The sequence below is a fragment of the Idiotropiscis lumnitzeri genome, chromosome 8 (genome assembly GCF_059441095.1).
Source record: "Idiotropiscis lumnitzeri isolate Australia: NSW breed Sydney's pygmy pipehorse chromosome 8, RoL_Ilum_1.0, whole genome shotgun sequence".
NCBI classification, from domain to species: Eukaryota; Metazoa; Chordata; class Actinopteri; order Syngnathiformes; family Syngnathidae; genus Idiotropiscis; species Idiotropiscis lumnitzeri.
This window is the reverse complement of record NC_142398.1, coordinates 7727158-7752611: the sequence shown is the minus strand read 5'-3', so window position 1 is coordinate 7752611 and position 25454 is coordinate 7727158. Positions and strand designations below refer to the sequence as shown.

General features: G+C 40.6%; 1 protein-coding gene across 1 annotated transcript in view; it reads left to right on the top strand.

Annotated features, from left to right (window-relative positions):
* nr3c2 (nuclear receptor subfamily 3, group C, member 2) overlaps positions 1-25454 on the top strand; it is an 80351-nt gene that overhangs the window by 28088 nt on the left and 26809 nt on the right. The window contains exon 3 of the mRNA XM_088303751.1: positions 21822-21949. Within this exon, the coding sequence (XP_088159877.1) occupies positions 21822-21949 (128 nt within the window). The remainder of the gene's footprint in view (positions 1-21821; positions 21950-25454) is intronic.

Genomic DNA, 25454 nt, shown 5'->3' with positions numbered 1-25454 from the left:
CCGTGAACTGAGGACGCCCCTTGCATTGTCGCAAATGTCCCAAAAATTTGAATAACTGATTCCACTTCCCACACGAAAACGTTTATAATGACCTATATTAAGAATTTAAACACAAACTATGACCCCAAAACATTTTAACATAATTTCAAACTCAACTCACAAATTACCTTCAAAATGATTAGTTCAGAGATGAAAAATTACCTGGAAAGTTCACATGTACATCCAAATCCAGCAAAGAGTCTCTTATTAACAATCCAGGCAAAACTTTTTTGCTTTGCGACATCCAAGATCTCAGTCTCACAATCAATATGTGTCACTTTAATAAGATTTGCTTGACACAATTGCTACTTTCCTATTAGGGGGCCTTAGACACTATTTTGTCATTTCAGAAAGATCCGCAGCAGGTGATGGTTTCCACAGAAAAAATAAAATGAATGGGTGAAATCAAAAATAGGTGCAGGTTTCACTGTCATGGCAAAGGGCCAATGCTTTACTATAAAGCCTGCTATTTAAAGCAGGCGTATTTTCAAAGAGTCATGTGGCGGAAAACGATTAGAAAGTGTCGCTTCAGACATTCCTCGCCTTCATTACGGCTAATTGGATTGAGCGGGGCCCACTCATTGGCCCACATTTATGCATTGACACCGCATTTAAGGCGCTTAATGTGAAAGGCACTGATATCACGGGACTGACATGTAAAGCCTCTGAATCCAAAAGGCTGCTCGAAGAGTTTTCGAGTCGGGGTAGAGGGGAAAGGGGAGCGGGGGCGGGTTGGCGCTGACATAATCTCAGTGATGCTAAAACAGAGTGACACGAAGCGCGGGGCCGACGTAGCATGTCGATCCCCGTGAGACGTTTCTATCGACAGCCCCCTCGTAACCTGACAAAAAGTTTGAAGGAAGATTGGAGGGAAGCAGGTTCTCTTGGCAAATTGCACTTTGCTGCTTGGAAATATGCACGACTGGCGATGTGTACGCGCTTGACCTAGAAAATGTTGCCTGTACAGCTGCACTCATAGTGCAAGTCTGATTTTCATAATGGAACCGCATACAGTGTTGGAAGTGTGTGAGCTATTTACAGCGTCATTTGACAAGATTCCTAAATCAGGCAAAGAATTAAAATAGTGTCACTTTAAAAAAAAAATGTTAAATTGGAATAACTGTCATTAAGTTTCTTGTAAAGTGAAAATAATGTGTTCTAAATTTGACACACCACCGTGTTATCTCTGGCCAAGCCCAGCCCTGGCAAATTTGACTAGTTGCCAAGTACTTCAAAATTGTGGGGGGATGGGGATTTATGGAGTTTTAGAAGCATTGGCTTTGGTTTGAAACATAAGCTTTTGTTTTGTGTTTTTTCCAAAACTTTAAGACCATCAGTGATCTGTGGGACTTTAGAGTTGTATTTTTACTTATGTGGGGGATTTTCCTTTTTTTTCTTTGATGCAACATAAGCGGTGTATTTTTGTGACTAAACTTTTTACATTTCTACGCCTAAGTTTAAATGACTTTAGAGTTGAATTTTCCCCAATTATTTGAGCCAAATTTAGCACTACTCTGTTATGACCTTTGAGGCCTGAAACATTCTTATAAATTATAACTATCATAACATATGTATAGACAATATTCCCTGTGTATATGGTTTTCTTCTGAGAACCATTTTGTTGGAAAATATGCTGTTAATCATTATTTGTGAGTGGAAAAAAAAAGCCATGTGATGCTAATGCTATACATAGCAGTAGCACAATGTGGTGATTGGCTTGTTTGCTAACATGACAGTTTTTCCATGCATTTTCTTGATAAAGACCAAAACAAATCTATTAGTAAAGGAAGTAAGATTATAATCATGGTGAATCAGGCTTAATTTATGATTTATCTAGGCCTTTGCAGATTTCTATTCTACAAAATCATGAAAATGAATCAGTGATAAATCAGTAAATAAAGCAAACATTGGTTCCAGCCTTCCTCGTTAGCGTCAGCCAGCGCGTTTATCAACGTCTGCACCCTTTTCAATAAAGCCCTTGTTATATTTAGACACTTTATAACCCTACCTGTCTGTAAACAGGAAGCTGGGCAGATTACGGCCAACCATCTGGACATTAATACACAATGAAGAGCCAAAAGCGATTTTGCCGGTCACAGACCAGACTTGTTATTCATTTGCGTGGGACTCAGTGTGCAAATGGTGACACACATATCTTCCAAAATACCCCAAAGATGTGCTATTTGCACATCTTGATGATTCTGCTCGTCATACACAACCAAATGTTTCATTTCATGTTTCTTTTCGCATAACACAATAATTCTATTATGGCCACTATCAGTCCGTTGTGACAAGTGGGATGACTTTTTTTTTTTAAAAATCGCAAATGCAATGAGAGGAATACAGAAAATCTATATGCTGATGTACTTAAGTTAGTGTACGCACCTGATGTGTGACTTTAATAGGGTATTTTCCCAAAGTTTTGGGCAAAATTGCCTGGTTTGAGAGTCACAGTTTTTGTGCTACATTTGAATGATTTTTTGAGACGTGTTGTTGCTGAAACTTTCGAGCATCAAGGTTTTGAGAGACAAATATATATTCACAAAATATCTGAATGAATTTGCTTTGTACAACTTTTTTTTTTTCAATTTGGTGATTCAACTTTGACTTTAGAGGCAGATTTCCCTGGAATTTTGTACAAATTCAGCATGACTAACACTATGGTTTTGTGTTAGAATGTATTGCCCCTCATTAATTTGGACAAATTTCAAGGTTCAATATGTATATGTATATATATATATATATATATATATATATATATATATATATATATATATATATATACATATATATATATAAATATATATATATAAATATATATATATATATATATATATATATATATATATATACACATATATATATATATATATATATATATATATATACACATATATATTTTTTTTGGGGGGGGGGATTTTTAAAAAATATTTTATATATTTGTATTGGGCGGCACGGTGGACGACTGGTTAACACGATGGCCTCACAGTGAGAGACAGCAGTGGTCATGGGATCGATTCTGGCTCCGGCCTTCCTGTGTGGTGTTTGCATGTTCTCCCCGTGCCTGTGTGGGTTTTCTCCGGGTACTCCGGTTTCCTCCCACATTCCAAAAACATGCATAGCAGGTCGATTGAACACTCGAAATTACCCCTATGTATGAGTGTGAGCACAAATGATTGTTCGTTGTTGTGTGCCCTGTGATTGGCTGGCAACCAGTTCAGGTTGTCCCCCGCCTACTGCCCGAAGATAGCTGGGATAGGCTCCAGTACCCCCTGCGACCCTAGTGAGGAGAAGCGGTCCAGATAATGAATGGATATATTTGTATTTTTTTTTGTTTTATTAGAAATTTGATCCACTTTTCCTGAAAATGCCAACATAATCCAGTAGCTCAAAGCCGATTGATTTATGCTATTTTGAGGCACTGTATTTCCAATAGTAATGGTAAACTTAAGACTTATTTTTTTCCCCCAAATATTTTTCGCCCAAATGGGTGATGAGATTTCTAAGATTTTTGACTTTAAGGAGTATGTTTCCATTCATTTTTGTTACAATTGGTGGCGATTTTTACGAACGTAAATTTGAATCACAATTTTTCTTGATTTTTTTTCCTTGTCAAAATTTCTCCCAGTTGGGGGTCATTGGACCCAAAAACCTCTAGAACCCCTGCGGTACAGTAGCAAGAGGGGTACACTATGATGCTGGTATGATGCTGCGTTATTTACGTAACTGATCGCCTACCTAAACACAAGTCAGGATGGCTGTTCCAAATTTTACCGTGACGAACTGAACTGAACCGCTTGGTGGAAACATGGCTTCAAGCTTTTTGGCACACAAGTTATGCACAACTTTCAGATTCCCTGGGAAGAGTGTAAATGAATACAGATGCACTTTTGACAGACAGCCGAGCCCTTTCAACTGTGATGCATTTTAAGCCATCAGTTCATCCAAGCACGTATGGATTTATTTAATGCCCCGCCACTATCGATGTTTGGCACCATTTCACCTTTGAACAACTGGCTGTAATCTGAATGTGAATATGTATTCCACGGTGTTCAGCAGGGCGCAAAAGTGCCAGTCGGTCATGATGCTCACAGCGCAGGAGTGTCGGAGAAAGACGTGGTGAGAAAGATTGTAGAAAGGCTCCAGGCTGAGGGAACATGAGCGATGACAGAAAGACTCCACCCAAAATCAAGACAATGTTTCCAATTTTACGTTTGCCCTTTAAATATGCGGTTTGTCGGCAATTGGAGCAAATAAAAACTCCAGATAAATGGAGGCCAGCAAATCATAAAAGTAAAGGGCGGTAACAGTAAAACTTCAAATACCAAAGAACCAAACACTAAGCAACTTCAAGGTGTTTTTTATCCCCCACGTTAAAAAAGCCAGAATTTCTGACCAAATCATTTTTTTTCAAGGTTCAAACTGTGGTTTCATGAATGGGGTTGTGTTCACTTTTGACAGCTGTTCATTAGAAACATATTTGTATTGAAAAATGGCCTGGTTTCTGTTTGAAATTCGAGCCTTTTTTATTCTTCCAAATGTATCCGTGATCTGTAAAAGTTTAGTGATATACTTTTTCCCACATTTCTGGCACAATGCAGCAAATGCCAATGATTTATTTATTTATTGCCATGCTTTTCCAGAAATTCAGCCTTTCTAACCTAAAGGTTGAGTGCTATTGTAGAAATATTTTGTATACATAGATTTGGGCCAAGCTCCCAAAGTCAAACTTTAAAAGCTTAGAGTTAGCTAGATTTTGGACAAATTGGACACTTGGAGGTTTACTTTACCATGGATGGATGGATTGGAGGACTTTTTTTCCCAATATTTTTGGGCAGAATTCAGTGTTTCAAACCTTGTGGTGAAAAGTTAGGCCAAGTCTCCCAAGGATTTTTGCTCCAGTTTCTTGCACTTAATGAGTATTGTTTTTGCGGTTTGCTTCAATTTCAGTGTTCATAAAGTTCACAAAGTTTATTTTTTTGTGTTTTGTTGGAGAAGAAGATTAAAACTCAGAGAATCTGGGGTGTAGTTTTACTGAAATTTCAATTCTGCATGATATTTTGAGGAGTTGCTTTTGAAAGTGCGTACTGAATTTTGAAATTTGAACTCTGCAAACCTCTGTTTCCAAAGTTTAGTACAATTTAAAATAATTTTTCTAGATTTGGGAAAACTGGCCTGTAGATTTTTGCATACATAAAAATTAGCCAGAGATTTAGGTCTAATTCCAATGTTTAAACTTTTGGGATTTTGTCTGACTTAATAATAAAATTTTACCGACATTTGAAGATGAATTTTGCAGATTTTCTGCTACTTTACATTGCATTTTTCACTCCAAAAAATGAACTCAGTTCTTAGCTTGTAAACTGGGGATTTTGAACAAATTAACAGGCTGCTTAAGACAAATTGGACAGTTCAAACCACGACTTGCGCGTTTTTTAGATGTGTATCTCTTGCACAAATTTTTCACACATCTCATGCAAATAAGTAAAGATGGTGCACAGAAGAGAGAGAGAGAGAGCGAGAGAGAGGGGCAAAGCAGCAGGGAGGCAGAGGAATGACTCGACAGTCTTCCTCTCCCATGGAAACATGGCGAAATTCCCAGCCCGGGGAGTGTTTGCTTGAGCGATAGCTGCGTTTCAACGGCGTCTTTGTGGCAAAGTTCGAGTTTATCACTAATGAAAAGGGGCGGGGTCAAGGGGGAAACTGAAAAGTTTGTGGCGAAAGGTTCATACATGTGCGTCTGTGCCGGCGAAACACGAGCCAACACATGACTGCGGCAGCCTCAGGCGAGAGGCCAAGGACGGTCGGGTCAGATGACGCTGGGCACGTAACGTTGCAGCTCCAACACGCTTACATGCTACATTAGCACCAATGCTAAGTCTGGCTGAAGGGCAACACGCGGAGAGTTCAGTTTGAGAATTTCAGGGGTGACCAAAGACTCCCTGGGGCCTTTTGCAGCAAGCCGGTTGTTTTTTTTAAAAGATCTTTTTACCAAGACGCCACAATTACGTATGAGTGGCAACATCTCAAGCAATCTCCGATTGCGCCGCTGGTAAACAAATCGTTCCATGTTGTTTGGCCAAGGCAGAATGATGAGGAAAACAGCGTAAAAGACTTCAATGATGATTTTAGTCGTATTATGTGCTGCTGTAGTTTGAATCTGCGACGAGTAAATTAGGCCTGACAAGATAACACATTTAAGATACATTTTCCCTGAAACTTTCAAGAAACAATCGTGGCCACTGATATTATATCAGAGCATAATAATTCATGAAACCTAAACCTCTCTAACATTGCAGGGGTTGCGTTTCAGACCAGCCCCGAAATAAGTGAAATCCATGATAGACAGTAGTAATAACCTTTTTAAATGCTCCCTATGCGTGTTTTTAGAGCATTTACGACACTTTTATTTAATGACCTTTAAACAAACTCGAAAATAACACAAATACATTAAAAGCATTGGATATATCAAGGAAGCACAAGAGCAACGGATAAAACAAAGTCCCAGTTTTTAAGAAATCACGTTTTTTTTTCCAAACGAACAAATGTAATCATGCCACAATAGACATCAATATTATCGCCAAAGACATATGTTAAAAAAATGAACTGTTGCGTTCTGTTGTCATTAAAAGCACGATCTTTAGATTGAGACATTCAATAAACTCGTTCTAATCTTTACAGCAAAAATGAGGCTGACATTTCTTGTTTTTTCTTCGGCTTTCAATTTACACTGTTATAGGTGGATCTGTGCTCCCACCTAGTGGCCGAAAGTGAAATTGCACACCAAAAGAAAAACCAAATTGTGTTATAAGTAGACTTAAAAAAATAAAAAATAAAATACTCTACATCTGGTTTGCATTCTGGTTACATAGAAAATGACCAGGTCAAAATTATGTACCTATAATAAATTTGCAAAACATTTATTTATCAATATTTTGACAATACTTTACAGTCGACACTGTAGCTGCTGAAAACGAACCCCAAGAACAATTACGAACGATCATCAGTCATGGTGGAACGATACTGGGACCTGACTGGAAAAATCCAAAAGTTTGTCATGTAACAGTTACTAGTGTCTAAATAGGCCCACATGGCACCTAATTGTCCCGACCCATGCTCAGGCTGAACTTTTTCATTTTTTTTTTCAGTCTTGTCCGACATGTCCTTCAATCCCACAATCCCCCGGAGACCTCCAGGGACACTGTGGAAAAGGGCAGCCACATGCAATGCCTTATTAAATATACATCACAAAAGTGTGTGGCAGCTTTCACCTGAGCCAAGGTTACCATGACCTGTGTTGGCTTTGAATGGGGGTTGAAGCTTGCAGTCGACTAATCACTAATGTTTTTGGCATCCCGTCTTCCAATCTGCCAATTTTCTGAGGATTATATCGCAAGTCACTATTGGCGGCGTCACTATAGCACAGATTGTTGAAATCGTATTTATACCACAGATTATTAACTAAATTGCAGGATTTTGCTTTGATTATTTTCTCCCCATGGACTGTTACTGCAGTCTCACAAAGCAATAGAGCAGGGGGCTTCAATCCTGCTCCTCTGGGTCCGCTCACCTGCCTGTTTTCCATTTCTCCCTGCTGCAACACACCTGATTCCAATGATTAGGATCGTTATCCAGCATCTGCAGACCTTGCTGATCATTCGAATCAGATGTGTTGAGGCAGGGAGAGATAGAAAACAGGATAGCGGACCTCGAGGAATTGGATTGAAGACCCCTGCGAACGAGAGAGCAAGAGATAAGTATGTGAATGACAGAGGGTGGGTAAACTTTGGAATCATTTAACTCTTAATACAAGAAGTAATGTTCTTATTAAAAACACAACTGCACATTTACAGGAAAGTATATTTGTTAGCTAACTTAATATAGGACTACCACGGTACCAGCGATCATTAGAAGGAATTGTCATCCCTTCACTGGTGGTTACACTGAAGGGAAAATAGAATATAAACTTTTTTGAAAATTCTGATGGTCTCAACTGACGCTGAGTCAACTCAACATGCAGAGTGGCCAACGATTATACACTTTACAGCCAGCGTGCTCTACATTGGCATTCGTTGATTTCCATGTCACTCCACAAGCCCGGCCCGCTTTTTAAAGGTGCACACGCATTCAACGTCACAGATACTACAGTTTAGAAGGTGGATGGTGACCCTAAGCGGGAAAAAGTGATAACTGCTTGATATTTAAAATCTATATAATCTACGTAATACCTAAAGATAAAGATAAAAATGTCCTTTAATAGTCCCACAATGGGGAAATTTGCGGATTTTGTCTATTATGTGGGTGGGCTGGAACATAACCTCCATGATAAATGAGCGTTCACTGTACTGGGAGATTTTTCTTGAAAGTTGTTTCCTAATCAAGGTTATTGTAGTTAACAGAAATAAAAAACATAACTAAAGCTAAAATTAATTTGAAAAAAAATCATAAATGAAACAAATAAACAAAAATGCTTTTTAAAAGATGAAAACTAACTGAAACCACATTTTACGTTTATGAAACTAACTAAAAGTAACAATAATTATAGCAAAAATGTTAGTTTTCACCATGACTTGACTTGTTAAATAAATAAATAAATACATCTGTACAGAAGGTCAAAGAGTTGTTTGAAAAATGACTTGCACATTACCAAGTGCCTTTGTTTTTTCTTCTTTATCTTGCGCTCAACAAATACTCCATATAGTTAAAAAGTTCAAACTAATTCTAAAACTAGTGAAGACTAAACTAAAAAGAATGATTTTTTGTAAGAATAAAAACTAAGAAAAACGAAATACAAAAAAACCTGCCCGAGTCCAATTAAAAATAACAGAATTAAAAAAAACTCATCTCAAAACAAAAAAAATCAAATATCCAAAACTTTTATGAGCCTGGTCTTAATACAGTGATTCAATCTGTGAGGTGATGCGTGAATTCATTTTGTGAGTTATTTTCTTAATTTATTTGTTTTAATTATTATTATTTTCTAACTTTTTGGACTAATTCGCCGTTTGCAACTCTGCGGTTTTGGGCGATGTTGTCCATGTTTGTTTTTGTGATGGTTTGGTCGTTCAAACTTAAATGACACTTCTTTTACTTCTTGCTTCACACTTTTAAGCTTTTATGTGAATTTAATGAGCCATGCTCCCTCATATTTTGTGGATTTTGGCAGTTCGAATGTATTGAACCGTGTTCAAGATCCAATTTTTTTTAAATTAATGAATACAAATAAAAATGTTGTGACAATGTATCAGTTGCTACGCAGTTGCTATGGTCCTTTTATGCTTTGTTCCTTTATGATGCCATAAAGGTTTCATGCTTTAGACCTGCCAGGATGGCCGAGTGGTCTAAGGCGCCGCGTTCAGGACCCAGTCTCCACAGGAGGCCTGGGTTCGAATCTCGAATTTCCCCATTGTGGGACTAATAAAGGGAATATTCCATATTTAAGACAGAGTTACTTAGTGACACATCATCAGTACGTCAAGCTTTCTTTGAGTGAGGATCTCAGCTTTCTTCCATGTGCTCTGAATCCAGGCCTGCTTGGACTTTTTGTATATAAAGACTTTTACGTCGCCACTTCCGTCTCCTGTCTGCTTCTGGGTCCGAATCCCGATCCTCACGTGACAAAAATAAAGGTAAGGCGCTAAAAAGTCGGATCAAAGCCGGTGCTTTTTTTTCTGTGGAAAAGTGGAGCTTTTATCGAGTCTTTGGTGGGCCCAGTGACACTTCTATTGCTGCGAAAGTCTCTGAATGCAATTTAGTGCTCATCTTTTTGGACCATTTCCAAGTAAACCCTCGTGAGGACATGCTGCCCATATGTGGAGACAGCGGTTTCCCCTTTTGCGGTATTTTTTCAGTCGAAGTTAATAGCGTCATGTCCCTCAGCAGGTGCTGCATTGTTCATCCGTTGGCCATCTGGGCTTGTAATCCTTCAGAGGTGAACAAACTGAATTTGAAAAAGGTCACTGCGCAGACACATTTAGCTTAACCACACCACACCACTTTAGTGTGTCCCGGTGTGTGTGTTTGCCCTCCAACTTTCTTTTCCTTGCGCATGTTGTGCTAGCTTACCAGGTCACAATCTTTGTGTTGACCTTTTATGAAAGCGATGTCAAGCTTTGCAGCAAGAGGCCGGCTGCTGGGCTGGGTGAAGTGTAGTACCTGTAATCCTGTCATTGTCAATCATGCACTCTTATATCGAAATGTCATCATTCAATTTTGAATTTGATCCTCATACAGACGCATTGAGATTTCGTAATATAACCATAAAATGTGACTCAAGAATGTCTGCATTGTCAAACGGTAACGCCATGACCGAGTGGTGGTTATTTCAAAATTGATAAGAATCTAGCATACAAACAACTTTTACTGGTCGTATGTTTTGTATATATATTTATTGTATATATATATTATATTGTATATATATATATTATATTTTTATATATTATATTTATTATATATATATATATATAAATAATATATATATATGTATATATATATATATATATATATATATGTATACAAGTATATATATATATATATATATATATATATATATATATATATATATATATATATACATACAAAAATGACGCAGGATAACCACGTCCATCTCTGTCCCCACGCATATATCATTGGTGACTGCGTGCTGAAGTGCCGTCAGTTACTTCCCGGGTGCTGACGAGCGAGCACTTCTCGAGTGGACGTGCAGAATGTGCAGCGGCGGTGCTAACCGCCTGGACGGGAGCCAGCTGCTCACAGCCCATTTCTTTTGGTCTTGGTGGTTTTTGAAACCTTGCGACTTCAGCCGGCCGCTTGGCTGTTAAGTGGACAAACGATAAACACCCCCCAACACGGCTAACTTTAGCAGTCATTTAGTCGTACAATGAGCAGAGTGTGTGTGCGTGTGTGTGTGTGTAATCCTCCCACTCACTCCCACTAAGGTCTACTCTATTCACATATCGGGATGCTAAATGACTGGTGGGGATTGATGAGGACATGTGACGGTGACGACAGGCTCGCTGGCAACATGTGTCAGCCGATGTTAACCCACATGTGGCGTCAGGACTTTTTCCCCGCTCGTCACATGGGAGATGGAAAGGTCAACGTTTGAAAGGGATGCTTTTTGGCATGTTCACATTTCCTTTGCTCATCAGCTTGGTTGACTTGCTTTTTGATTTTGAGCAAGCTATCATTCATGTGTCCATTTTCTGGACTGCTTGTCTCCCTCAGGGTCATTGACGAGCTCGGGCCAATTCTAGCTGACTTGTGGCAAAAGATGCAGGATACACCCTGGCGTGGTCCCCCCTGGGCCGATATTTTTTGAGGCAGATCCCAATTCTGATGTTGGCAGAATTTAATTAACCAATAACTGATTAATCGGCTCATTTCAAAAACTATAGAATGAAAATGATTTTGCAGGCAGAACATTTGACTGTTTTTCAATACTTTGACAGTGAGTATTTGTTTAGCTTTACAACAGAGAAAAATGATCAAAAGTTGGCCAGCTTTTTGCCGATTTGGTCTTTGAGTAGGGGAGGATGTTTGGATGTCATTATTCTTGTCTTATATTGTAATGCGTTTATGTGTAAAAAAAAAAAAAAATCCTAATATAACATATTACTATAATGTAAAAATGTAAATATTTAATGAAAAAAAAAATAACAGAGCAGTGCATGGAGAGTGTGCGTTTGTGTGTGCGCGCGCTCTGTGTCGAGGTGGCTCAGGTCAGGGCTGATCCCTTTCAGGATAATCTTCCTCTCCAGGGATTTGTCCCGCCGCGGACCTCTAAGCGCTTGGAGGTCACCTGTTGCGTGGACCCAATCAGTCATGTGCCGTGCTGGAGAAAGCGGCGTAAGCATTAAAGCCACCAGCTAGTTTTCATGAGTTGCTGACCATCTGCAACTGATTTGGCCGCGATATCAATCGGTGATTCGCAAGTGAATGGCGTTGCAACAGCAAACAGCGTAAATCAATTTATTTATTTATTTTTACAACAAAAGTCACGTATGCAGCTAGTTACCAACCAAGATAAAACCCGCCTCAGTCGAACCAATACACTGGGCAGTGATATCTTGACTTACAAATGAAATTCATTCCATGGCCAAGCTCAAATCAATATAAAACTGAAACGTGCTTTTAATCTATTGCGACCCACCAAAACCAACCATATTTTTGTTTCATTTCTAAAAAAGAAAATATCATAGCAAATAACTGTGTTGAGTTAGATAAATGCGTATACAAAACTAATAAAAGACAATGTCAAGAAATAAAACGACAAGCCAAAATTTCCAACAACCCTGTGCAGAAGCTGTGTGCCTTGAAAGGGGGCGCGGCTCACTGAATAACTTCTGAGCTTCTGGGTGTGAGTTTTGGCCTAATGTAGTATCGTGCAAGTGTTGAGTTTCCTTTTGTATTTGTTTTTGTTTTCGTGCTTGACTGTTAGTCCTGGTCGACAAAGTGCATCCGTGACAGTGGTGGTTTGTTTGAAATGCAAAAATTAAATACATCAATAAAAAACAGCCATGCAATGACTCATAACTACGGTGCACACATGCTTTTTTTATGGTTCGGCTTTTGCAAATTCATCTATTTGCATCATGGTTTTTCGGAACTTTCTGCGAACTGTCTGCATGTAAAATATCGTCCTGATCCAGAATACACGATAAAGCCCCCTTATCTGCCGCATTTGGTGTCACAATTTCCCATATTTGGAATTGCAGTAGTGTAATAGTAGTGTGACAATTTGCATTTTGCCATCAGCACGTAAATGTCTTTCGAGCAGTATTTCAGCAACACCTGAACGTCTGCGCACACACGTTGCAGCTAAATGGCCGAGTCTGGCATTGTTAGTAGGCTAGTGCTATATCCTCTCGAGCTGCAACTACACAGCCTTGGTTACGTCATATGACGGCTCCTTTGTGCGCTCAAGCTCAATGTTTTAGTGGCATGCCGGATAATCCTCAAAAGTGCAAGAGCTGCTTGTGGCTGACTGTAATTTGTTTGCGATTGGCTTGGGATCTCATTCAAAATCTAGGGACAAAAGCTATTTTAAGTCATGTGTTGGCAAACTCAGAAGAAAAAGAACTTTGAATACAAAATTGGTTAGATCTTAGGCAAATTGTGCCAAAATCTGAACTCTACTTGGGAGTCGGGAAAATGCATGGAATGCAATAATTCTGAGAGCATAGATATATATATATATATATATATATATGCACATTTTAAATAATTGCAAATTAGATATTAAATAAAATTCCTTTAATTTTCAAAAAGCAATAGACTCAGGACCTTCAAGATGGCGCCACCACTGGTTTGAGGAGCATCTGTGCAGTTGGCATTTAAATTTGAGACGGTCTTTAAATGTAACATAAGGGACCCTTTTAGTTTGTCGTGCTTCTGAAGCGTGTCGCTGCCCGCGGACTGAACCAGCTCCCCCGAGAGGCATGGGCTCCGACTGTCTGTGTGTGTGCGCGCGCGTGCGTGCGTGCGTAAGCGTGTGTGTGCGCGTGCGCTTTTGTTTACACTCAAAACAGTCTTGTCTTTGTACATGAGAATGATAATCATGATTTGCTGTTTTGGGAAAGGTCACTCTGAGTTTGCATGCATAAATGTAGAAGGGAAGCTGGTAGGTCACAAGAATGACATCACGTGTCACGGCGCATAGTTTTACATGTCACACAATTTGCTTGAAATTTAGAGGGTACTGATGTGACTTTAATGTAGCAGTTGCTACGCAGCTGCTCTGATCCTTTTATGCTTTGCTCCTTTATGATCTCATAAAGGTTTGATGCTTTCGAGTATTTAAGACAGTTACTCAGTGTCACATCATCAGTACGTCAAGCTTTCTTTGAGTGAGGAGCTCAGCTTTCTTCCATGTGTTCTGAATCCAGGCCTGCTTGTTGTTACTAAGAATTTTTGTATATAAAGACTTTTCCGTCGCCACGTCCGTCTCCTTTCTGCTTCTGGGTCCGAATCCAAATACTCATGTGACAGGTACGTACATATTGTAACGTTAAAAGAAAATTGTTTGAGTCCAAACTTGTCAGCGAATATTACAAAGCACAAAATGTGCTTGGAAAGATGCTGTTCTCTTGATTGCATTTTACTGTACCCTCAACATTTATTTTTAAGATATTATGGTGAAGTCAAATAATAATTACATATTGTCTCTTTAAATGAAAATATTCTGAGATAGGGGCAGTGTCCAGGCTGTTCCACCCTGATAGCACAAAAGTTGCGAGGGAGTTGTCTGTTTATCAAGTGCTTGCTTACCAAGAATATTATTATAAACTAAAAAGGTTTGACCAGGGGTGGCGTCCAGGCTGGTCCATCATTACAGAACACGACAGGAAATTTGGCAGAAAATGCTGTTCGAAGATCACATGCTAGTGTCTCTTTAAAATGGAATGTAAACGACTAATTATATATTGGAGCTTTAAATCAAAATATGCTGGTACAAAGACGATGATTATGAGGCACATATTGATGCTCTTAATGAAAATATGCAAATGGGCAAAGTTGGCATCCACCTTGACAGCCAAGGGAAGGAGCAAAGTCAGAAAGGGGAAGTCTCGCCTTCCGCACGCCCAGGTGCCACTCGGTCGGCCGACGCCAGGGTCACCTTGGCGAGGGGAACCGGATCCCTGAAGGCTCTCGTATGCCCTCACTCTCTCTCCTTTTCCCTCTGCTGCCGAGTGGGGGTCAACCGAAATGCTTCGACTGTCTTTATGTAAGATCACTCTCCCCCTTCTGTCTCTCTCTCTCTCTCTCGCCTTCCTTTAGTTTTGCTACCTTCACGTTGCCAATATGCAAAGTCGAGGGCAGTATAAATAGATTTTGAGATGCTTGCATGTGCTCGGTTGCGTAAATATTACAGGAGTGCTACTGTAACGTCAAGGATGAGCGAAGGTAACAAGCACGTTCGCGCCAAGCAGAACTGGGGACTGGGGGGGGGGGGGGGGGGGGTGGTTGATAAGGGAACAAATGAGACCTTTTATTCTTAGAAGATCATAGACATTTTTCTATTAACTAGTAAATTAAATGTAAATGTAACATTTTCTCAAACTGACTTCAAAAAATGCCTTTTTTGAATGAGAAATATTTGGTTGATTTGAAGATTCTGAATTGTCTGTAGTCGTGAATATGAGCGCGAATTGTTGTTTTTCTGACGTGACTTGCAATTATCCGCCAAGCAGTCCATGGTTTACGCCGCCTCTCGCCCAAAGTCAGCTGGGAAAGGCTGCAGGTCACCCGCCACACTGATGAGGATAAGTGAAAAAAAAGTATAAGAATTTTTTTTTTAAACAAAGAAAGAAGGGAGGGAGGAAGGAAAGAAAGTAAGAACGGTAAAGAAAGGATAAAGAAAATATGGCTTTTTTTGAAAAAAATTCAAGATTTTATATAACAGAATGACATTTTTGTTGAATAAGTTTGACAGGTTTATGTTTCTTGCAAAAATCCAACAAACGAGATTTCTTCAAGATTGACAGTATTTAGTTTTAAACAACTTATGTTACAAATATATCGTCTAAAAAATAAACTCTACATAACATTACCACTCTTATTATGTTTTCATTCTTGTAAATATAAAATTTTTTGAAGTAATGTTACTTCTTAACATTTTACTGTTTAAACAAGAGACTTTTCTGTGGAAAAATATTTTTCACGAAAAATATCAACAGTTTTCAGTTTTCTGTCTCAATCCATGCTAAGCTCAACAGTCGGCTGAAAAGTGTGACATTTTTTCACACACCTGATATTTTGGACTCTGCATATTTCATGTTGAACCAGTCAGATATGCATTCCTTATGCTCCTTGCTTCCTCCTGCACCACCTGTCCTACTGACAAATGAAAGCGTTGGAAAGGACGAGTCCAACAAGATGGAGTCATCTCAGCAAACTGATGCGCGGCAAGGCAAGAAAGTTACGGCGGCGACGTGAGCGAGATGACATTGTTACGGGCCACTAATGAGCCGCGAGGTGCCGGCGGAGGTCGGCCTTGGATCACGTGGTTCAGAAGAACCTCGATGACCCACATAAGCACTTTAGTGCGCACGGCGCATCTGTAAACAAACAGCTGAAGTGGACACACGATCACAAAAGAAGTTGTGCGGAGCAACACTGAGTTTGTTGTCCACGTATGCTCAATTTGAATTGACTGTCGTATCTGTTTATAAGTCAAGTAGCGTTCACCCCCAAAAAGGCCTTCGTGTTCCATTTCCCTCAAATATAATTAAATAAAGATAAAACTTTCATGGCATTGGCCAAAATGTCTGGTTCAAGCCAACACGGGAGATTTTCTCTTCAATTACAAGCATGGGTCTTTGAGATTTTGGAGGATGGTGTTAGGACAGTTACTTTCAATTTTCCGAGGATGTTTTTCATGCAATTTTTTTAAACAGAATGGCTGCTCTTGACCCTAATGTCCAACTTGCTGTTGAATTTTGAGAAATGGTGCTTGAAACTTATTTGTGCATGTTTGTGCGAAACTTATTTTACGCTCGACATACTTTCCAGGAATTTTTTAATGAAATTTGCCGGGCAAAATTAATTACAAGAATTTGTCCTTGAGCCTAATTGGTGCGTCCTTTAGGCAAGACACGTCTTCTCAATTTCCTGGTGATCAGTATCACCCATGGGCAGGGACTTGGGCCAAATTTTTGAAAACTTTCCAGGCTCCTTTTTCAGCTCACAAAATGCCTGTGAGAGGAAATTCTTTCCCAACTTTCAAAGCACCGTGTTGATGGAAGTCACTGTCAAAAATCTGCTTCAAACCCACATGGCCAACTTCCAGTTCAATTTCACAAACGCGTCCTTGAGACATTGTGTGTGTGTCCTTTTATGAGATGTCCATCCAATTTCATGATCAGTGAAACTCGTGTCTGAGTTTTGGCTGAATTCAAACCAGAATTGATTTATTATATTATTGATTTATTAACCAGATTCTCTGGTGATTCGTTCATTTTGACATTTCTGAAGATGTTTCTTTGCATCTTGTTGTGACAGTGAAACTGGTGACGGCTAATTAATTCTAACTTTCCATGCCCCTCTTTTTCATGAAATTTGCCTTCAAAATGGCTGCTTGTGACTTTGTTTTGTGCTTTCTGTTACGACAGACACGGTGAGACTTGCATCAATCCATCAAACTGTTGTCGGAGGCAATTTGTTTTTGTAACTTGTCCACACGCGCTACTAAGTGTTATAAAGGTGTGGACATACTGTCTGTTTTTACCAAGATACTAGTTGCAAACATTTGTCGATTTATGGTTGTGTTGAGGCCCCTGAAAATGTGATTGATTTGTCCATACAAAAAAAAAAAGAAAAATTTCATCTTTTGCTTACCCAACCAGGTAGCTGGAACCATTTTTCTCCCCCACTAAGTCATTCTATCATTCTAACAGTGTAGGGTAGGCAAGCCTGGTATAACAAAAAATAAAATAAAAAACAAGCCCCAAGATAATCCAACCACCATCCACAACCTGACAAAATGGCTTCTACTGCCCTGCTGCCAGGCCTGAAGTTACTGTACTGTCCATAATAGAGTGGCAGTGAGTAGAAGCTGTGATGAATCACTGTTGGGACTTCCCTGCTGCAAGCCCTTTTTTCTCCCAGCGTGCAGATTACTTGAGGAAAAGCTCGAGGATAAGTCGCGGCCCAAACATCTTTGTGTTACAGCGGGCCTTTGGTTCTATTATTAACCTTCGCGTAAGCAGCCCCGCCGGTCTGAGAGGCAACAGAAAACTGGGGGCCTTGTGTACGCGCGTCGGTCGAGGGAAATAAACATCAGCTACACCAGTTAGCTCTCTTTGTGTTATCTTTAAAGAGATGAAAGGACGTCGAAAACAATGAAGCGGCCGCCCTGGGCTTTCTGCGGGGAAGGAAGAAAATAAAGTCAAGGGAAGGGAAAATAAGGGCAAAAATGAAAGCGGCGGGGAGAAGAATGAGACCTTTTGATCTGTGTAGTCGGTCCCATTGAGCGAAATGCGTCGACAGAAATAGAGACAAGACAAGACAACGGTCGGGATAGAAAGATCGTGGTCCTAGTTCACAAGCTTGCGTGGTGTTTCAGTCATATGTCATTTGATGAAGAGGACATTTTTAAAGTTGTTACTTGGCCAGCGCTGTGCATTTGTAATTAACATGTCTGGCTCACAGCTCTGAGGTTCGGGATTCGAACCCCGGCTGACATTTGCATTATGTGCAGGAGCAAAAAAAAAAACTGCTGGGCTATTTGCACCCCCTTATGGATTTCAATCCACAAAGATTTTAAAAGAACCTGTACCTGTTACCAGAGTCGCAAATGTCGCGAGAATCTCCAAATGTGTACTTTGATTTGTATGCGCACTGGGCCTCTTGATTGGCTGCGTTCTTACGCGCAAGTCACAAATGCGTGTGGCGATTTGCAAATGCGTATCTGGAGACATGTGTGGCTCCGTAGCTACACATTTAGACCGCAAGAAAAACTTGAATCAGTTGTGCTGGAGGAGGGAAACATCTAAAACATGCACTCAAAGACCTGAGTTGGTGACCTCAACTCTAATGTGTCACTCAAGCATTCCTTTCATTTTTGACATGATTTGTGATATCCTTCAAACAACATCGCTGCAAAAGCTGGTCTGGTAGCCTCTATTCTTTCGTTTGGGTCTTTTTTGTGTACAGCCACTGCAGCCTGGCCTGCAAGCAAATCTACACACCGCTGTCTGATCGGGTAGCAGTGGCGAAAGCAAGCTATTTGTTTCTTTTTTTCATGAATGTTTTCCACCTTTGCTCCCAGTAATCCTTTATCCTCCTATTTTTGGGATCAATCTGAGGTCTAGCAGCATCGCTGAACCAGGTGTCAGTCTGGGTAGTGGATGGTGTTTAGTTTGGGTCTTTTGTTTGGAACACAGTCACTGCATCCTGGCCTGTCAGCTCTGTTTTCTTAAGCGTGTGTGACCGGAAACTCATCTCCGGTAAATAAGCTGCCTGGTTGGGTAGAGAAAATGATTTTTTTTCAAATGCAAGCAGTAACTGGCATGGTATTTGTTGTTGTTGTGTTCATGAATCCTCCCTCTTCCTGCTTGTTTATATCATTTGGACCAGCAACATTACTGCACCAGCTGCCTCGACAGGTAGCGGCTGTTGTTTAGTTTCAGACTTTTTTTTTTTTTGTGCACAATCAGTGCAGCCTGTCAGCTCTGCTTTTGTAAGCGCTAAGCGTGTGACCGGAAGCTCCTCTCGGCTAAGAAGCTGCCTGGTTGGGTAGCGGAAAGGGAAATGAATTCTATCTAATACAAGCAATAACAGGTATGTTTTTTGTTTGTTTATTTATGAATCCGCCCTTGTCCTGCTTGTTTATATCATTTGGCTCAATTTCAGTTCCAACAACATTGCTGTACCAGCTGCCTAGTCAGGTAGCGGCTTGTGTTTAGTTTGGGGCTTTTTTTTGTGCACGGTCACTGCAGCCTGGCCTGTCAGCTCTGCTTTCGTAAGCGTGCAGTGAGTGACCTATATACTCCTCGGAGGGAGGGAAAGTCACCTTGCTACTGGACCGGCAGGCCGGCTGCCTCTTAGTGTGAGTCGGGACGCACGTGTTGTGTGTGTTATTTATTTTTTTTTTTGTTAGTCTTTCGTCACAGTGCAGATTGCAACGTCAACGCCCGCAACGGTGCGATAAGGCCTGGCCTATGTTCGCATGTGTGTTCTGTAGATTAACATGCTGAAAAACATGGCTGGACATGGATCGGATTTGCACACAAACGCACGCACACACATGTGGGGAAATGACACGGCCCAGTGCCAGAGAGTCAGACAAACACCTCACCAGAGACTCCTCTAAGCGTCCTAACAAATTGAATGTGTGTGTAGATGGACGAGGGGGAATTAGATCAGCGCTCCTGATTGCATCCGAGTGCGCCACCGATGCCGGAGCCCTTCCCAGCTCGGAGGAAATGTGAGCGAGAGGGAGAGAGCATGAGAGAGAGAGAGAGAGTGCGAGAGAGAGAGAGAGAGTGCGAGAGAGAGAGTGCGAGAGAGAGAGAGAGGTTGGCCGCTGCCTTGATGAAGGATGGAAGGAGAATGTTAACCAGACAATCACCTTGCATCTCATTGATTTAGATGGCAGAGAGGCAATTAGTACAGAAAAGAAGAGGGAAGCTGAGGCCACTTTGGATGTTTTGATACAAGGTGTTCTCACCGTGTACCCATCTACATGTGTGCGTGTGTTCGCCCTCTCGAAATGTGTGTGTGGGTTATTTGATTATTTCTTTATAGGGCACTAGGCAAAGGGCTTGAAAATAAGAAAGCCAAGAAGAAAATGATTGTTACTATAGTTTTTAGTAAGAACTTTTAAGCTAAAATGGAATTTTTATTAATTTTTTTTTTTTTTTGGTACGAGCTGCCTCAAGGTGAAGCGGCCGCTGTGCACGTCACCTACAAAATCTGCGTTCATAAACACGAGAGAGACCGATGTGTTTTTTGCAGAGGCATTACGAGACCAATTATTAGTAGTCAAGGACCAATATGGACCCGCTAATAGCTGTCAACAGCAATTTCTTTTATCAGATATGGCTTTATGTGTCACTAAATGTATTTTTGACACTAATTTAAAAAATTTCTACTTTTTTTATTGCATCAGATTTTTTAGATATTTTCATTTATTATTTTTAAGTTTGACCAATGTAGGCTTGCGCAAAACAGTTTATACAATGCGTTGTAAATTATAGCCAAGACATTTCAGAAAGAAATCTGACCTGTTGCTGACCCTATCCCATAGTTCATAAAAAAAACTGAGTATATTACTATATACCAAATTAGATTATTATTGTATTAATATTATGAAAACCTGATGGGGTGGAGAAGAAAAAACGAAAAAACTTCATCTAGTCTGTACTTGCGTCTCTGATTAAAAAAATGTTGACTAGTGTCATAATTTTCAGTAAAAGGGAAAAATTTGGCATAAAAAATATATATGTATTGTCACAATGTCGACATTGCGCCGATAATCGGTTTATTCCCAATAAACACACACTTATACACATTGTTAGGATTAGAGGCTAGTCAGGTCGTGGCTAATTTTATTTTTTGCGAGTGAATGCTCCCTAAGATTCACATCATTTGTGATCAACTTGAGGACTACCAGCATCGCTGCACAAGTTGCCGAGTAGGGTAGAATGGTTAATGTTTGGATTGGGACTTTGTAACATGGCCCAAATATCGTCACCGTCCATTGAATAGCATCGCCCCAAATTGAAACAACTTAAAGCCGGAATGTTGTGCACACTGCTGAGTCGGGTAGAGGCTGGTCGCTGGAAAGTTTAGGACTTTTTTTGGGGTGTATAATCTTCACAGCTTCACCTAAAGGTCCAATTTCTGGGTGCAACATGGGACCTCCTGAACTTGACTTGTAATTTGGGCCTTATTAGAAAAGGCCGAGATGATGATCACTTGAACTTGGAACAAATACTGTCACGTTAAATATGGTTGCCATGTGAAAGCTACTTCAGGTCTAGCAGCAATACTGTACGAGCTGCTTGGTCGGGTAGAGTCTGTTGGCTCTCACTGTTAAGTTTTCAATTTTGGGCGTATGAGGGGTGGTGAGGTTCCACAGTCATTGTATCCTCGACTGTCAGCTCAGATTTCATAAACGTGGCTCCTCGGTGACTTGAAGCTGCCTGATCAGCTAATGTGGCTAACATTAGCAGTAACTCTGAGCACTCGCTGCCTGGTTGGGTAGTGGCGGGTGTTTATTATAGGGAAACTTAACACTGCAATGTCTCATATTTGTGATTTGTGTTGTGTCCTTGCAGCTCACCGCTCAGGCAACCTTCCTCGACAGCCAAGGTGTGTCTAGTGTGCGGGGACGAAGCGTCGGGTTGCCACTACGGTGTGGTGACGTGTGGAAGCTGCAAAGTCTTCTTCAAAAGAGCCGTGGAAGGTAGGATGCTGAGCTTGTACTATACAGAGAAAGGAGGTACATTAACTTTATTGGGATGTTGAAAAGGGGTGCGCAAGATGTCAAATGTCTGTCTGGTACAATCACTATAAATTTATTTAAATAGCCGTGAATGTGTTTCCATTCTGGGAGTGGCCTGAGAAGTTAGGAAAAATCATTGCCCCTGACACCAGTTTCACAGATCGACATGAATCGGGGTGTACATGTCTATCACAACAAGGAAGAATGAAATTTCTCAAGGACGCATGCGTGAAACTAAACAGGAAGTTGGCCACTTGGTTAGAAGCAGCCATTTTGTGGGTGAATGCTACAAAAAGGGGCCTGAAAGACGAAAAGATGAACTCCAAAAAACAGTTTTATGGAGCAATATGAAATTGAGTCTACCAGATCATTTTAGCACGTGAAATGCGCTATAATAAATAAAGTAGTATTGTATTGTATTGTGGCCCTCGTCAATCTTGGGTGTAATTCCACTTTTGGCCACAAAATGGTGGCACTATTGTTTTACACTGTTTAAGTTTGACATCTGTATTTATGCCCAATTCAACCTCTGAAAGTATTAAAATGAGTTATGTTAGGCATTCTCCTCATTCAGCAACAATAAGATTCTGCAGTGAGCCCATACGGAATGGAAGATGTTTAACGTCCATAAAGTCTAAAACATTGGAGCGACCGTTATTATATTCTCAGAGATTGAAGTGGACACGAGTAGAGATTTGTACACACATTTTGATGATGATTGGCTGTGACGTTTAGTTTTCTCTCTATGGTGAGCGCCTCTCAGGTGGGAAAGGCTTCATGACCATGAAATCCAAAATATTGGGGCAATCGGTGTAATGTTTTCAGAAGTTGAAGTGCTCATGAGTCGAGATGTGCGCATGAATTTTGGTGACGACGGACTGCGGTTTTGTGGCATTCCGATTCTTTACATTTAGCGTGTTAGACTCCCTGGAAAGGGATTTACTGTACTAGACAGAGGTTTTTGCTTACACCATCGAAAGTCAAAAGTAAAAAAAAACACCATCGAAAGGATTTGCTGTGTATAAGTCAGTCAGCCCGCTCAATGCGCCTCTGGGTGTTCTACTGACAATTTAAACCAAGAGCAATTGCGCTCAAATCAAACGCTGATTTAAACCCGATGATGTTTACACACCGTCGCCAGGGAGACTGAGTTGACATCCTACACCTCACGTGTCTGGTCTGTCCTAAAATAACAACAACAAAAGGATTGCTCGACGGCACAAACACCTGCCGGAGGCCGCGGCGGCATAATGAGGGCAGCCCGCGACTCGCCAAGGTTGCCAGCAATCCCAACTCGCCTGACCCCTCCCGTCATCTCCACTCCACAGTGTAAAGAGAGAGGAAGGGATGCAACCAGGCGAGGAGAGACAGAGGACAGCGATGCAGCGGAGAGGAAGGACAAAGAAAAAGTCAGACAGATAACGAGATGGGGGGAATTGAGAGGGATGGGAAGCGATGCGTCAGCACCATGACACCCCCCGCCTTCCCTTTTTTATTGCACTATTTCCTTCTCTGAGTGGGCAATGGAGATGAACCGCAGAGAGTGGGCATCTGTACAAGGGGAGAAGAGATGAGTCTGACCCTCGTTTTGATTTCTTTCGGCACTTCCTGCCTGGAGGGGATGAAACATTTGGGCTGCTAACTGGATCATAACTGCAAAAGTAATTAGCATTCAAGGGTTGGAATCCGCTGACTGCGGAGTGTAAACGACTAAAGCTGGCTCGCACTTGTAATTCGGTAAGCTGGACCGGACCAAAGCATGTTTACAAAGAAAACTTTCATGATGTATCCTCAAAATGATCATCCAACTTGCGGGACTCACATTAGAGAGCTGTGTTATGCCATATAGTTCCCCATCTGCCAGGGATACCTCCTTCTGCATCGGTCAGTGGTCAGTGGTGCTGAAGAAGGATTTCGATTTAGCAGTCAATCAAAGTTTCCATCGGAAGTGTGGGCTGTGACGGGGAGAACAAGATCATGCACACTAGCGGCCAAAATGCGTTTCCAGCAAGGTGTCCGAGCTCTCCCTTAGAGATAGGATGGCATGGTAAGGTGTTGGGGTACGTCCCATTGGGAAGCCCTTGGGTACGACCAAGAACATACTGGAGAAACTATAGTTGCGTTTGCATTACTATTTATCTATTTTTCAATGGAACCGCTTTTCAGAACTTCCTCTGTGCCAAGTGGAAGTTATAAGTAACTTCACTGCACATGCCCATTTCCTAGATTTAAAAAAGTGAAACAGTACAATTACAGTACAAAATACAATTATTTATAGAGCCTACCCGATCCCAGATAAGCAGAATAAAATTAATGGCTGGATAGATTTCATCAATGTATTAGCTCAACAAATGGCTGCTCTAACCAAAAATGGTTGACTTACTATTCAGGTTTGGGCATGGGTCTTTTTTTAATCACTTTCGCATTGTCTTGTTAGGGTAGACTTGCCCACCTAATTTCATGTCCATGGATGAAGCTTTAAACGAGAAGGTCCAACATTCCAGCAGCCATTTTGGAAGAACTCCAAGAAAAAGAAACCTGATAAGTTACAAATTATTTCCCCCCCATCATCAGTTTCACTAATCGACACAAATTTGGGTGGACATTTTTATAACAGGATGTACAAAAATTGTCTCGACGAACGGATCGTTAAGACTTTTCTGTGGGTCTTATTATGAAACCTGAAACCAAACAGGAAGTCAACCATTTTGTTTCCAAGCAGCCATTTCAGAAAAGCTCCAAAAAATTAATTAAATGGCCAAGAAAGTTTTAAAAAAATGGCACAAGTTTCACTGATGGACATGAAATTTGGGTGACATACCAATCATAATATGATGGATTAAGCGGTTTCAAAGACTGATACTGGAAACAAAAGACAGCCAATTTTGTTTGAAGCAGCCATTTTTGGGGGTGAATTCTAGGAAAGTTGGAAGAAATTAGCTAAATCGACATTTTCACGGAGCCATGCGAAATTTGGTGGTCATGTCCTTCAAAGTCTCGAGGACCCATGCCTGAAAATTAACAGAAAATCGGCCATTGGGGTTTGAAACCATTTTGGAGTGAATCCCATTAAAAAGTAAATGCCTGTCAGTTCCTCCAATTAACACAAAATTGGGTGAACGTGTGTAGCAAAAGAGGAGGCACAAAAAAGTCTCAAGGAGCATTGACGAAATCAAACGGGAAATTGTCCATTTTTAATTGCAGCAGCCTTTCAATCTTTAAGACCTCGCGCGAGGTAAGCTTGACGCACCGTATTTTGAGTAATAAATATTTTTTAAGAATACTCAAATTAGTTTTTCTAACGCAAATGTACTAGATTTATAGTGAGACCCATAGCAACGCCTTAATAACGAAAATGCTTTTGTCCGTTAATTCTTTGGGGATGACGTCATTTACAGAACGACGAGTCACCAGTGGCCATTATACTGCATTGTTATTGTCTGGTGAGCTGCTCAACTGACGTTGT